At 38.6% G+C, this 13,628-nt stretch overlaps 1 protein-coding gene across 4 annotated transcripts in view; it reads right to left on the minus strand.

Moving 5' to 3' along the window:
* The window catches only part of cep89 (centrosomal protein 89), a 42,370-nt gene that overhangs the window by 28,158 nt on the left and 584 nt on the right, over positions 1-13,628 (minus strand). The window contains exons 2-17 of one of the 4 annotated variants that reach the window (XM_044095703.1): positions 13,047-13,153; positions 12,042-12,188; positions 11,645-11,837; positions 11,436-11,487; positions 10,785-10,880; positions 9,980-10,198; positions 9,186-9,331; positions 7,989-8,039; positions 7,751-7,834; positions 7,329-7,423; positions 6,578-6,693; positions 6,238-6,418; positions 5,512-5,679; positions 4,406-4,547; positions 2,693-2,782; positions 1,161-1,719 (exon numbers count right to left, since the gene is read on the minus strand). In XM_044095703.1, coding sequence (XP_043951638.1) covers positions 1,666-1,719; positions 2,693-2,782; positions 4,406-4,547; positions 5,512-5,679; positions 6,238-6,418; positions 6,578-6,693; positions 7,329-7,423; positions 7,751-7,834; positions 7,989-8,039; positions 9,186-9,331; positions 9,980-10,198; positions 10,785-10,880; positions 11,436-11,487; positions 11,645-11,837; positions 12,042-12,188; positions 13,047-13,153 — 1,941 coding nt within the window. In that variant the 3' untranslated portion in view covers positions 1,161-1,665. Of the gene's footprint in view, positions 1-1,160; positions 1,720-2,692; positions 2,783-4,405; positions 4,548-5,511; positions 5,680-6,237; positions 6,419-6,577; positions 6,694-7,328; positions 7,424-7,750; positions 7,835-7,988; positions 8,040-9,185; positions 9,332-9,979; positions 10,199-10,784; positions 10,881-11,435; positions 11,488-11,644; positions 11,838-12,041; positions 12,189-13,046; positions 13,154-13,628 lie in introns of those variants that run through there. The other 3 variants (XM_044095685.1, XM_044095692.1, XM_044095675.1) reach the window with 3 other exon arrangements.

Raw genomic sequence — 13,628 nt, forward strand, 5'->3', positions numbered from 1 at the left:
GAATTTCAGTGTGAGAGAAAAAAGTGGAGGCCAAAGGCAAAAACTGAAACATTAAGTTTCATGTTTTGATTAATTTCATGCAGAGGATGAGGAGGTTCGGCACTTCACAGAAGGGAGGCTTGCACAACCGACGAAGCATCGATTTATGATGTTCTATTTCCTTTCAGAAAACCACTGGACTTTAAAATGTCATCGCCATGAAAAGTCTCAGTGAAGTCAAATAACCAGAGAGGGAACTCTGTGAAGTTCCACAAGCTGAGATGAAACATGAGGATAGAAGGAGGTGACTAGAGGTTAAAGGAAAAATTCAGAAACTAGCATTTCTTCTTCTTTAGAGCTGCCTCATTTAAATATATGGGGTTACACCGGGGTCAGTAGCTGGATTATGTTAATGCTCCATCTGATTTTTCTGAGAAATATTCATGGCTGTGATGTCTGAAATATCATCATTTGTTTCTGGACAATGTGGCTGAGGAGAGAGTTTGGTCTTTGGTGTCTGGTAGACAAAAATAGTTAATTCCAGTGAAGATCCTAGTAGAATTTAGCAAACTATGCATGGTTACTTTTGTAAATCTGATGTATTTGTTGCTGCCTCTTGGCCAGGACTCTCATGAATAAGTAGGATTTTATCCTGGTAAAATAAAGATTAAATAAAAAATAAATAAATGAAATTTATTATGGTAAGACAGAAAAGGCTTTTTGCTGGCATCCCTCCATAACAACCACTGCGCTGCTTTGAAGATTTTACTTTCTTCTCCATCCATCAGTGTATGTGGTGCCAGGATATCGAGGCTAACAGGAACAGCCCTCTGTATCAAGTGTTTTTATATCCTGCCTGATATGTAGCTGCAGATCAGAAGTTCTCTCCATCTGTGTTACTATTAACAAAATTCTTCTTACTAGGTTTTGCAGAAGTGACAAAAGATTAGTTTGTCGTATTTTTTTTAAGCGTCTGGACCAAGAGATCCAATAAATGAGACAAAATATGTATACAATAGAATAAAGGTCTATGTATTTTGCTACAGTATGTGTACTTGAGATTAAAACATCAGTGAAAAAAAGGTGCAAATCCCTTTTAATTTAAATGTTATGCTATTAATGTGACGCCGCACCCCTTCTAGATATAACTTCATGTATGTGTAGGAACATTTAGCAGACTGAAAAACGAGTGCTGGAAAGTTAACATACTTTAAATCATCTGCGTTCAGCAACCAAAACGCCCCCAGAGCTCGGAACAGTCGCAGATAACAGCTTTGCTTGAACAGAAAGCATTTGTTGCAGGATGTCTGCTCGCTGCGATGAGAGGAGCTGATTTGACCTGAGAGAAAGTCCCTGAACACTTCTGAATTCATCCAGCTGCTGCCACCATCTGTTCACTCATCAGTTCAGATGAGGGAGCCAAATCCAGACGCCGCCGTGATTCTCAGACCGCAGCTTTGCTTCGCTCCTTGAGTAAAAAGTCTCAATAGAATCCATTTTTTAAGACAATGAAATCATAGCGCTGACTTTTTATGCTGCGTATTTGTTTTTTTACTTTAAATTAGGCAGCAGAAAAGTCCCCTGGGCAATCACCACTTGATCTGATCGAGTGGCTTTTATCCAATCAAGTCATGTTCTTTTGATCACGCGACATCAGTGAGCTGGTTTGTGCTGGAGTTGCATTACTTAGCAGTTAACTGTAACTGCTGATTGTGCATCGTCACTCTTCAGATTCTTCTTCTGCAGATTAAAAAATGGCGAATTGACAGGTGGTGAGTAAAAATGTTGCGTAACAAGAAACACCTGTATGACAAGTTCCATGATACCCTTCAACATAGTGCCAGTTACTAAGCTAGCAGCTGTTTCCAGTCACTTTGTGGGATACAGGAGCTTGTGTTTCATCAACAATGACTTAATATTGATTTTTTTTTTTTAAGTACTAGTTCCACTGGCAGATTAGTTCACTTGTAACATGACATTTTTAAAATATTGTAAGTGAAATAATCTGTCAGTAGAAGTAGCACTTTTTCATCAAGATTAAGACATTATTGACTTAAAACGAGCTCTTGTTTCTTCCTAAAAAATCTACTTGCAAGTTAGTTTTCTCTTATTTCAAGTGTTCGAGTGAGAAACTCACACTAGAAACTAGACCAGAGGTTCTTGGTAGGATTTTGTATTTTTGCAGTGTAGCAGCCGCTTGCAGCTTTGTGTTCACAAACATCATCCTCAGTGGTGCAGTTTCTCAAAAATAATTTTACTGATGTCGGTTTTGCTCCTTTCAGTAAAAATGCTGCCAGTGTTCACTCTCCAGAGACAAAGAGCTGAAGGAAATCGATCTGCACCAATGTAGATTTTCAGAATAGTAGAAGTTAACAGTAAATGACATTGATCGAGGTAGAGTGGGCTGATCAATATTAACTACACATGCGGCTTCTATTGAGCAGAATCAACAACAAAATGGCCTTAATTTTGATCATTAAAGACACCTGCTGGACCAAATATGAAGCTCCACAAATATGAACCCTAGGTACCCAAATTCAGCTGTTGGGCACGTATCAGTGCAGCCTCGGGGAACTTTATTTTCTCGTTTGTATTTAGATCTGTCTTAAATCTTACATCTTTGATCCTAAAACCCAACCATGGCCCCCCTGAAGAGTGAGTAAAATCACACTTTAGACAGAAAGGAAAGAAACAGAAAAGGAAACAGGCTTACTTTGAGTTCCTCTTGAAGCTTGCCAAAGCGGACCGTGCCATTCAGAATTCTGCTGACAAATCCCTGCTTTTCCTGCTGGAGTCCAGATGCCTAGGAGGGCAGAGAGGGAAGATGGAGGGTTACTGAGCTACAAAGGAACAAAGGAAGGGAAGGACACAGAGTTAGGTGAGAGCCATGGAGGACAGGGGAGAAATGGAAACAGAAAAAAAGGTTTTCAATGGTCAGATCATAAGACTGTCAAATTGTGTTTCCCCATTTTATTGGCTTTAGAGAAGAAATCATGGTCAATAGAATTTGGCTTTATGGAAATAAAATCTTTCATATCCAAGTGAAAACAGATTTTTACTAAATATAATTACCGGTACATAAATATTGGTAAAGTGAATCATTCTATAAATATTCTTTTGTCTTTTTTTTCTTTTATTCTACAGTTAATGGGCACACATGAACTCCTGTAGGGTAATCTCCTTATGTCCATAATTTAAAGGGGAAAAATACACTGTCTTTTGCAATAAATCAAATTCACCATCATGGAAACAATCCAAGGGCCGCATATGGCCCCTGAGCCGCACTTTGGACACCCCCGATTTGACGTATGTCAATGTAAATTGCTTGTGCAATTTTTAGAATTGGATTCTGTGGATCATCACATTACATGGCATAATAACCTTAGTGGAATGTGTTTACGTTTAATCTTAGCAGATTAAATACAGCTACGGAGAGATTTTCCATTAGCAACTACCTAAAATAGATAACTAAACTTAAGCGAATTGAAATAAAAAGGTTATATGCTAGATCATCTGTCACCTTCTCTATTTGCACTTGTGTCCATCCCACTGTTGGCAAGAACAATGTATATTCTTTCCACACAGTAAGGGCAAAGCTGCCTGTGGGATAAACAACAGGTCCAGACAATGTGTTTTCTGATTTTTTTAAGCCTATATAAATTGGCTGCCATCACCCAGATGCTGCACAGCTGCTAGGTTTTGTATCCATTAGTTTCTTAATACATATGAGGCCCAGCTTCATCTGACATGTGATAAATCGCCTGCCAGAACACGACTCTCGTCTGTCACTCTGTGCTGCGTGCTCCTGCCCAGTCGTTCAGATTTTGTTCACCTGGACACCTGATAATCACCGTCAGATCACTAAATAAACTATTCCAGGGTCCAACCTGATGAATGTTGGCGAGTATTTCAAATCAATTGCGAGTTTTCTCGCAAGATAAACCGGATTAGCTCAAACTAGTGTTGACAGTCCACTACAAGGGAAATTATGTGTTGGTCAATAGCTGCGCTGACCACATAATTCCACAATTTGACATTTAGAATATAAAATAAATTTGCTTAATGAGAACATGGCGATTTTGATAAAAACAATTTTTTTTGATAAGAAGTTTAGGTGCTTGGTTGAGGTTTTATAGGTTTATTTTGCAAAACTGCAATGGAAACACCTCTTTCGCATCACAAGAGCCACATAATCAACAATCGGACATTACCTATGGGGCTAACCACAAAGACGTCGACAACAGGAAGTAGATGCAAGATCATGTTGTGGCATTTTTTTATTGAACTAATTCATTCTCGTGTGATTTTAATTGCAAAATTGTGTTTTTTCGCCAAGAGTGGAATACTGACAAAGTTTTGCGCAGTTAGTGTGTGTGTGTGACTTGTGAAACAGTCCATATCGGAACAGCGGTAACATCAGCAGTACCGTGCGCAATAGATGGTCCCTTTCCCTGGAAATGTGCTCTGCGACAGAAACGACAGCCTCCAGGTAATGACGAGTCTTCTCCTCCTTCAGCAAATGCTCTTCCTTTTGTCTCCTCAGCGTACTCATTCTGCCCTCTGCCTTCCTAATTGATTGACAGGAACGATTGTGTGAGTTAACAAGCGAGAGAATTTTAAACAGGAGACGAAAGCTACATTGTAAAATGGAGAGAGGAGATAAAACAATGGGAAAATGTAGCAGGGTTAAGGAAAAAGGAGTTGAGCAGACAGAGAGACAGCGAGAGAGAGAGAGAGAAAGGAAGAGAGAAAGAGGAGGTGCGAACAGAAGAGAGACAAAGAATTAACTGGATATCTTCAGACGCTTCCATCTGTACAAGTGATGTGAGACAATCCTCGGCTAATCCAACACCCTTTCTGACAGTCTTTACACCTCGGAATGAAAAACTCCACATTAATCTCAGAGCAAGCCTGCTGGGAAACCGAGCACGCTCCCAGAGCAAAGGAGATTTTAGAACAGCTTGAGTTCATGATTAAAATAATAATAATTTAAAAAAAGTAAGAAAATCATCATCTGCATTTACCAAGACATATGCAATAAAATCTGTATATGAATTATATGACATGCAGAACAGAAGCAAGTCGTCTGGGCCAGCCCTTATCGGTGATCAGCCAGAAGGAAACTAAATAATTTACTGGACCACTCAAATCACTGAGTGAAACGTTAAACAGATTACAGCTTTTGGAAGGAAAGAGTCATTTTTAGCCAAAACCACTTTTGGCAAAAAATTACTTGGGGCCATTACTTGACGATAATAATGGTCAAATATTATCGTTGACGATATTCTAATATGTTCAATATGACTGATTGCACCTCCAGATATGTGCAAAGTGTAGAATATGCATGAAAATATAGAAAATATTTTGCTCCTCTCATTTTCCAAATCTAAATGCAATTCCATAACTTTCAGACTTTCCGCAAAGATGTACCAATGCTGTGTTTATGTTTTGTTGTGCATTAATGGATTCAGAAATGCATTCTTCTTTTAATTCAGGAGTGAGCAGATCCAGAAGAAGCAGCCCATTTGGTACCTGTTTGCTTGTTTGCAGCGCTCCAGCTCAGTCTTCACCGTCCTCACATCAGCAGTCAGGCTGACTTTGTCCAGAGCCAGACTCCTGTTCTCCTCCTGCAGGCTGGACATTTTTAGAAGCAACTGCTCCTTCTCGCTCTCATTTCTCCTCTCCTGCTCCTCCAGCTGTCTGAAAGTCAGGAGCAGATTTAAGCATTAAAGGATTCACTCTGGTAAACAAATTTCAAGGAAAATGTTTTCAGATTTTTCATAATACTCTTGTTGATATCTTTTGTTCCCTTTTCATTTGGATTCTGGCTATATAAAGTGCTGCAGTCTGCAAAAATAAAAATAAAAAAACAAACACAAAACCTTGAAAGTCTAAGCGCTTCGGTAATTTTTTCATTTTCTTTGAGAGTGCTAATTTTTTCTTATTAATTTGCAGAACTCTGCTGGTCTCAATTACTCTCTTTCATGTTAAATAATTCATCCCCTAGCTGGTCTCCGTGGCAATTAAAAATGCAATGATTTACATGCTTCCCTTGTTGGACTTCTTGAATCTTATCTTATTTTTTTGCATCGTTTGTTTTGAAATACTGAAATAAACTGAACTGTATATTTATGGAAAAAAAGTAATTTGGTGGAATCCACAATTGCACAATTCGCAATCAGACGAATGGAACAGAGTTGTTTTAATGCTGATGAATCATTTAAAGGTGGTAATATTAATCAGAGACTGTAGAAGCACCTTCTGAGTTTGCCTGCAATGCTGCAGTGCTCATCCCATGTGACGGCATCCTTGAGGCGAGCCTGCAGCAGCTCGACCTCCTTCGTGCGTTTCTGTAAGTCCCGTCTGCTTCCTTCCAGGTCCTCCTGCAGACGCTCCTTCTCTTCCTCCAGCATCATAAGCTGCTTTGACATTTTCGAGACTACAGAGGCAGAAGAAGAAGAACAGTGTAAAGGAAAAGAAGTAGGCGAAAAACCTAAAGATTGTCCAGTTTGGGATTTTATTTCACAACTTTCCCATTGCTGTTTTTTTGGCTATTGAGAAACGTGTTTCAATTTACGTCAGCCCTTTTTCGCAGCACCTTCAGTTTGGTGTTTGCCGTGGTTGGCCTTGGCTTTTTCATGTAGAGCCTCCAGCTGACCAATCAGGGCCTGGTTCTCCTGCAAAACCAGAAGCGCCTGCTGCTGAATCATCTGGCTGCAGAGAGATTGGAGGGAGTTTTATTTTTAATTCCTCAGATGTCAATGCAGTTTTGATAGACCAACACAAAGTAGTGAATAATTGTCAAGTAGAAGAAAAATGACAGCTCCAATAACAATTATAATGATAATAATAATAAATACATATACAATAGCACAGATTAGATAAATGGAAATAAATTAGTATTTTTGCAAAGTAATGCACCATCAACTTAGAATAAATAATCTCAACGTCTTTTTGTAAAGCATCTAGTAGAAAAGAGGTTTATATGTAAACTTTTTTACTTTACACAGCACTTGATTTGATAATCAATTTGATATCTGCTCTTTAGCTTTCAAATTGGCCTCATTGTTCTGAAGATCAACACGACAAATATGAAGCCAAATTACTGTTTGGTGATGTCATGTTGATAAAACTGTTTGGAAAAACTGTCTAAATGCTAATTTATGCAAACATCTAATGAAGGATAACTATCAAGGTGACTGTGGAGGTTTTTGCAATTTCTCTCTTGTTATTCTTACTAATTAAACTAACAGAGCAAAAGGCCAAAAAGGCATAAAAAAGGCACTTCATTTTTTGACTTTGTTTACCACCAGGATAAGTTCTGGTTCTGATGATCCAACACTTCTTACCAGTCCTTATGGTTGGCCACGTCCATCTCAACACGGAGCCTCTCGTTTTCTTTCATCACATTGTCTACTTTAGCTCGCAACTTGGTCACCTCCTCCTGCAGCAGGCAAACACACAGAAGAAGCTTTTATTCATTTGAACAAACCTTGAAAATCTTGTAAACAGGGAAGACAAAACAGAAACCAAGCAAAAAGAGAGCCCTTATTTTCTACTTTATTCTCAGTCATTGCTCCTCCCAGTAGAGACTGGCCCAATGTGTTCTTTTTTCCTAAACTTTCATGTTTAGGAAAGTTTATTATATTTGTTTTATTGTGTTTTATTGTATGTGATATTGGAGAATGTGAAGCTTTTTACATCTTGCTACTTGTAAATGTGGGAAGCAAAAAGAAAAAATGCATATGATCTGTAATAAAAACAGTTTTACCTCACTGGTTTGTAGAAGAGTTTCCTTCTCATTCATGTTGTCTTCATAGGCCAGCAGCAAAGGGCATAAATACTTCATGTCAACCTAAAAAGATATACATGATGACAGAAAATACGCTAAATATCCTGTTTATTTATGTAACATAGAAAAAAAAAATGCTTATTGTCCTCTTTGCCTCAATAACAGGAACAAAAACTTAAACCTAGTAGAATCACAAAGAGGTTTCTTCTTTACTAACCAGCCATGGAGGGGGAGAACCTGTGATCGGTATGCCTTTGATTTTGGAGCTCTAGATGAAATTCAGCCAAAGACAAAACAAAAAAGTTAGTTATTATTTTTCCTTACAGCCGTTACTAAAATGTATGATTGGATATACAGAACTCTGCAACAACAAAACGGTGAAATAATCTTAGATGGAACCTTTTTAACTAGGAAGGTTCACGTTGAGCTCACTGAAAGAATTCATGCTCCATATCAAAGAAGATGTTTATGCAATAAAAACAAAATAGGTCAGTGGGATTTGGTAACTGCAACTGGTAATACGCTGCAAAAACAATGTTTTGCTTTCTGTTTCTATCAGTTCAAATACTTAAGGAACATGTTCAGAAAGACAAGGAATACAGTAAATACAGTACATGTCAGACAGTGTTTCACTGGTCTAACATGACGGGCTTCCCATCAAGCTTTTGCCAAACAACACTTTATATATTCTGTTCTACATATTATTTAACTGCAAACCTCTGTTTTGACTAAAGTTTTGCTTTATGCTTTTGTCATAAAGTTCTTCCTTTGTCCTTATATTATTTCTTTATTTATTTATTCTTTTGTAATGTAATGCTATTTTAAATCCACCCCCACCTGCATTAAATGTCTTTTCTTTTCACCTCCACTGCCACTATTGAGTCACCAACAAAGTCATGCTGGTACAGAGGAAGCAAACATTCAGAGATGAGCACAAGAAAACTCCTGATGTAAAAAAAAACAAAAAAAACCCAGCATGTGCTGGTCATGATTAAAAGCACAGGTCTGCTTTCATCTGCTGGTTAAACGACACAGCGGCGCAGAGAGAAAGGAACAAAGAGCCGCAGACAGTTTACTGAAGGAAATCACTTGGAAGAAGGGACAAGAAAACCTCCCATCCCTCAGCAGGGCTGCGGATCAAAAGGAAGACACTGGATGTCTAGCAGAACAGCTTGATTAGAAAGGCGGCACGATGAAATAGTGAAATAAACACAAAATATGATTAAATCATATGAGATCACAAAACAAATACTTCCAGAAACGTACTGAAGTGAATCGTGTCGTATCACAGGCATGGTTATTTTACAAAGAGCATGTTTCATTAGAGCTACAGCTGGGTGATTCTGATTGTGCTCATTAGTTTGATAAGCTCTTGTTCTCAGCACATTGCTGACATTGGTCGAGTTTTTCATACCTCCTGTTTGGACAGTGGTCTGAAGCGAGCTTGGTAGCGGCTCAGCTCCACGTTCAGACGGTGGACGGTCATTTTCAGGGCGTCGTTTTCGTCCACCAGCTCCTGCGCGTGCTGTCTCAGGCTCTGTAGCTCCGCCTGGCTGCCTGCTAGCACAGCATAGCAAGGTATTCAATACTTTCAGTTCTCAGAATGATATTAGGGCATTTTAGGGCCAAGGTAGCTAGGGAAAAAACAGAGGAGCAAATTTCCACCAAAAAACTCAGGAATTTTGAAATTAATCTCAGGAATTTTTGAGAAAAAAAAAATCGGACAGCTCTGAGCTTCTTATGTTGAAACTCTGTGAGAAAAGCCCAAATCTGAGAAATTTCTTTTTTTTTTTTAAATGTAAGAAAAACATTTTTTAGAAAAAAAGGTTTGAAATTCTAAGAAAATTTTCTATTTTTCAAGTTGACCTAAAACAAGTTTGTTTATGTTTTTTTACCAGAAAATTAGTTTTTTAATCTACTATGTCTCTAATAATCCATCATAATGTCTCACTGATTCATTTAGAAATCACAACAAAACAAGTGGAAGGATTCTTGGAGGACATTTCCTCAATACTGATTATATTTTCCAGGTGATTTTTTTGTTTTGGTGTGTAATGAAATCATGTTAAAACTAGAACTTCTGTGTGCTGAACATTTATATTTTTTAACTTTAGAGTTCTTGTTTTGTTTTTTAATTACTAAATGCTGCAATCATTTACTTCACTAAACTTTCAGACTTATTTTCCTTTGACACTTCCTTCGTTTTACCTGCAGCGGATCTGAGGTTTGAGGAAGCGTGGCTCTGACTGATCTCCCGCTCCAGCCGATCCAGCCTCTTTTCCAGCTGCTTGTCTTCGTGTATCGTCTTGGTCTTCCTCTGTTTCCGCACCTCACTGTATCCTCGGTTGGTTTCTGGAGACGAGTGGACGTTCTGTTTTGGCATTTTAGCACCACCAGGCCTGTTGGGGGTTGGGATGGGCGGCAGAGCTGAAATGCAATAAGGACAGTTCTATATCTCTAAAATAAATGCAGAACTTTTCTTTTAATATAGTTATCTTTTTGCTGAATGAACTAAGAGATGCATAAGAAAGCAGAGCACAAAACAAGAGAAGTTTCGGTTTGCCTGACTTTGTGGAAGATTGTCCTCTAGTGGATTAAGAACGTAACACATGGTTGTTGGCTAATAACAACTGTAGTGCCTTGCAAAAGTCTTCCTACATTTTGTCACAAATTTTACTGTTTGATTTTTTCTGTTGTTTTGGATTGTATGTGACAGCTCAACAAAAAAAAACATCAGAACAATTTTCAATGCTGGCAAAATGATACATTTTAGTATGTAGCTAACAACAGTTTATCTTATTTGATGTGAAACAGATAGTTCTTCCTATTCATTTAGACAAATGAGTGTGAAACATCAATTTCCTACTGAAAGTTCAGTTTAAGGCAGAACAACAGAGGAACAAGAAAACAACGAGAGATCTCTGTTTGGAAATTCAATGATTGTTTGGTGGGTAAATGAAGATAAATAAATAAATAAAAATAAGAGACACAGAAGGTGATGGGAAACACATACATCGCACGTCTTCCTTGGGGTTTTCAGAGCTCTTTCCCAGAGTTTCTCTCCTCCTCCTGGCTTCTGGAGACTGGCCACATGATTCCTCTGTGAGATCTGGAAGTTATAAAGGAATGAGTGTAACGGCAGGAGAAGTACCCATATGTGAGAGTGTTGCATTTGAGATCATGTATGGATCACTTTAACAACGTGCACAGTAGAATATTGTAGGTCCTCATCATCTGATGCCTGGACAAAACTCAAGTAATAGTGAATATAATTTAGTTCTAAAGACACCCATTTAGTAATGGAAAATTAGTCAAGTAAGTATTAGGAACATTTTAAATTAGTTTAGCCTCAAAACTATGAACTCCCACTATTTTCTGTCACCTACAGCATGCGTTTTGTTGCATTTTGCTGTGATTTTATTGAAACTCACATAAAGGTCAAGGATGTTTGCTTTTATAAATCTAAAGTTCAGATCTCAGATATCATCAGGATCTGCCAGAAGATTCCTGACTGGTGCAACTCCAGTCCTTCTTCTTCATGCTTTCTCATGCTGGTGATAAACATTTCCATCACTTCTGTGCTACAATCATTTTATTCTGAAGCAGTTTTACTGAGTCTACGTGGGCTACTACAATCCATCCAGGTGTAAAGTAAAGTCAGTACCTGGAGATGGCACTCTTCTACCCGACATGTGAGCGGCCAGAGACAGAACAGCCTGGAAGAGAGACGGGTGAAACAGGAAGTCAGTCAGACAGATAGGGAGAGAGAGACCTATCATTTTCTGTATGAACATATCAGAGCATACAGACTCTATACCTCTACCAAAAACATATTCTGATGTTGCATAACACAGCAAATGTGTGCTTCCTTACCTCTGCTTCTAGAGGCAGGTTACGAACCGTTTCTGACACTCTAAGATCCTCTTGTCTGTCCAGAGTTTGATACACATGCTCGTCCGCATCACCCTGGTTACCAGCTCCGTCTTTGTCGTCTTCCAGCTCTCCCTCGGAGTGGTCAGGGGACAACAGGTGTGGCCGGCTAGCCAAATCCTCCGACCATCTGTCTCTGTTGAAGGTAAGGTGATTCAAAGACTGAAAATGACTGAAAACCTGTCTCGCTTTTTATGAACTCACTTTAATTCCAGGAAGAAAAGGCAGAACTTTGATGCAAGTCTAGGAAGGAACTCCTTATGGCTCACTAAATTTTATAGACACAAAGGGATACTTTTCTGAAGACTGGACAGCAGTGCAGCTGTAGAGGAGAATTCACCTTGAGTAAAGCACACTGCTGCCGTTTGGCTCAGAAAGGAAGGATTCGGAACGATCTGTCTCAGAGAAGGACCTTGGCCGAGGGGGCGGGATGACCCACGTCTGTCCCGTCAGCGAGGAAGACAGGATAGCTGCAGCCAACGCCGATCTGTGGATGTAAACACAAACCTTGCATAGCAAAAAGGCACAAAAAATAAATAGTACTTGTGAAATTTGGCTCAATAAAGTCAGAAGATACCATTTTATGACTTGCTGTAAAAGATAAGTTAGTACCTCGGTTCAGCCCAATAAATAAGTTACAGGTTCCCCATATTCCTACACCCACACTCTTGGTAAAGATGTTTTAAAAGTTCAGTTCTATGTATCCTTCATTCTCTTCAGCTCATCCTGCAATGTTCTAATGGGGTTTCCATCTGCAAGCTGATTATTGAAGTACCATACATTCAGGTTCTCAATGCCAGTAAAATATTTGGTGACACTCACTGTTTCATGCAATGTGAAAAAATGTCATGAAATTAGCCATGAAAGTCATTAAGAAACTACAACTAGGTTGCAGGGTTTCCCCCTGTGCCTTTTTTTTCACAACCCAAAGCAGGAATCCACTAACCCTGTTTTGTTTTTCTATCATTATTTAACATAAGGCATATCACTATTGTAGCAGTTGTAATTAAGACAAGAGTAGGCAATAAATGAAACAATAAATTAATTTAAATAAAATAATTTTTTAACTGAACTTTTCTTTCGCTGAATAAATGATTTTGTTTTACTTCAGCTTATTTTTATTCATTTATTTATTTATTGCCTTTTTGCACACCTTTACCAGAGGGCCAACAATTGTGGAATCTCCCTTAAAGTTGAATATTGATTACTATAGCAGTCAGTCCACAATGTTTCAGTAATGGCAAATGTAAAAGAAGAAAAGAGAAAAAAAAGGCTTATGGGAAAATAGTGTAAAATGTGAAAAGATGTTGGAGGTTGAAGGTGACAAAGCCAGCGTGTGAGGTACCTATGTCTCTCAGGTGAGGGGTCTGGGCTTTGTGGCGGAGGAGTACGAGGCACGGCGGCTTTAGGAGCGATGGAGGCGGCAGGGATCAAACCATGAGCTATGTGCTTCTACACAACATAACACAACACAACACATCAAAGGGGGGGAGGTTACAGGGTCAGCCTGTCACACACATACAATAACTAGTTTTTGTACAGAGGTTTAAGACTTGGACATAAAATAACAAATAATGTTATTTTATTGCAACAATGAAACTGGATGGGGGTTAGAGGAAGCTGTTGTATGAGGAATGTAGATGAAAAACACCAATGGCAACAGTGCTTTGTATTTGTTAGGTTAATGCTTTCAGTGACGTTTCCAGGGATAAACCAACACAAATTAGCACATCATTGTGAAGTTTTGTAAACCAGGTAGACATTCCTACAGAGAAAGGTTCTTTGCACAAAGTACTGACTGTGGGGAATTAATACAAAAGCAAGCCAAACGTTTAGATTTGTATTTGCAAAAAAATATTCAAAGCCTTACACTTACTGCTTAATTTGTGTTGCTATTATTTAAAACTCCATAACATAACATACATAA

Source organism: Gambusia affinis, linkage group LG02 (assembly GCF_019740435.1).
Source record: "Gambusia affinis linkage group LG02, SWU_Gaff_1.0, whole genome shotgun sequence".
Lineage (NCBI taxonomy): Eukaryota > Metazoa > Chordata > Actinopteri > Cyprinodontiformes > Poeciliidae > Gambusia > Gambusia affinis.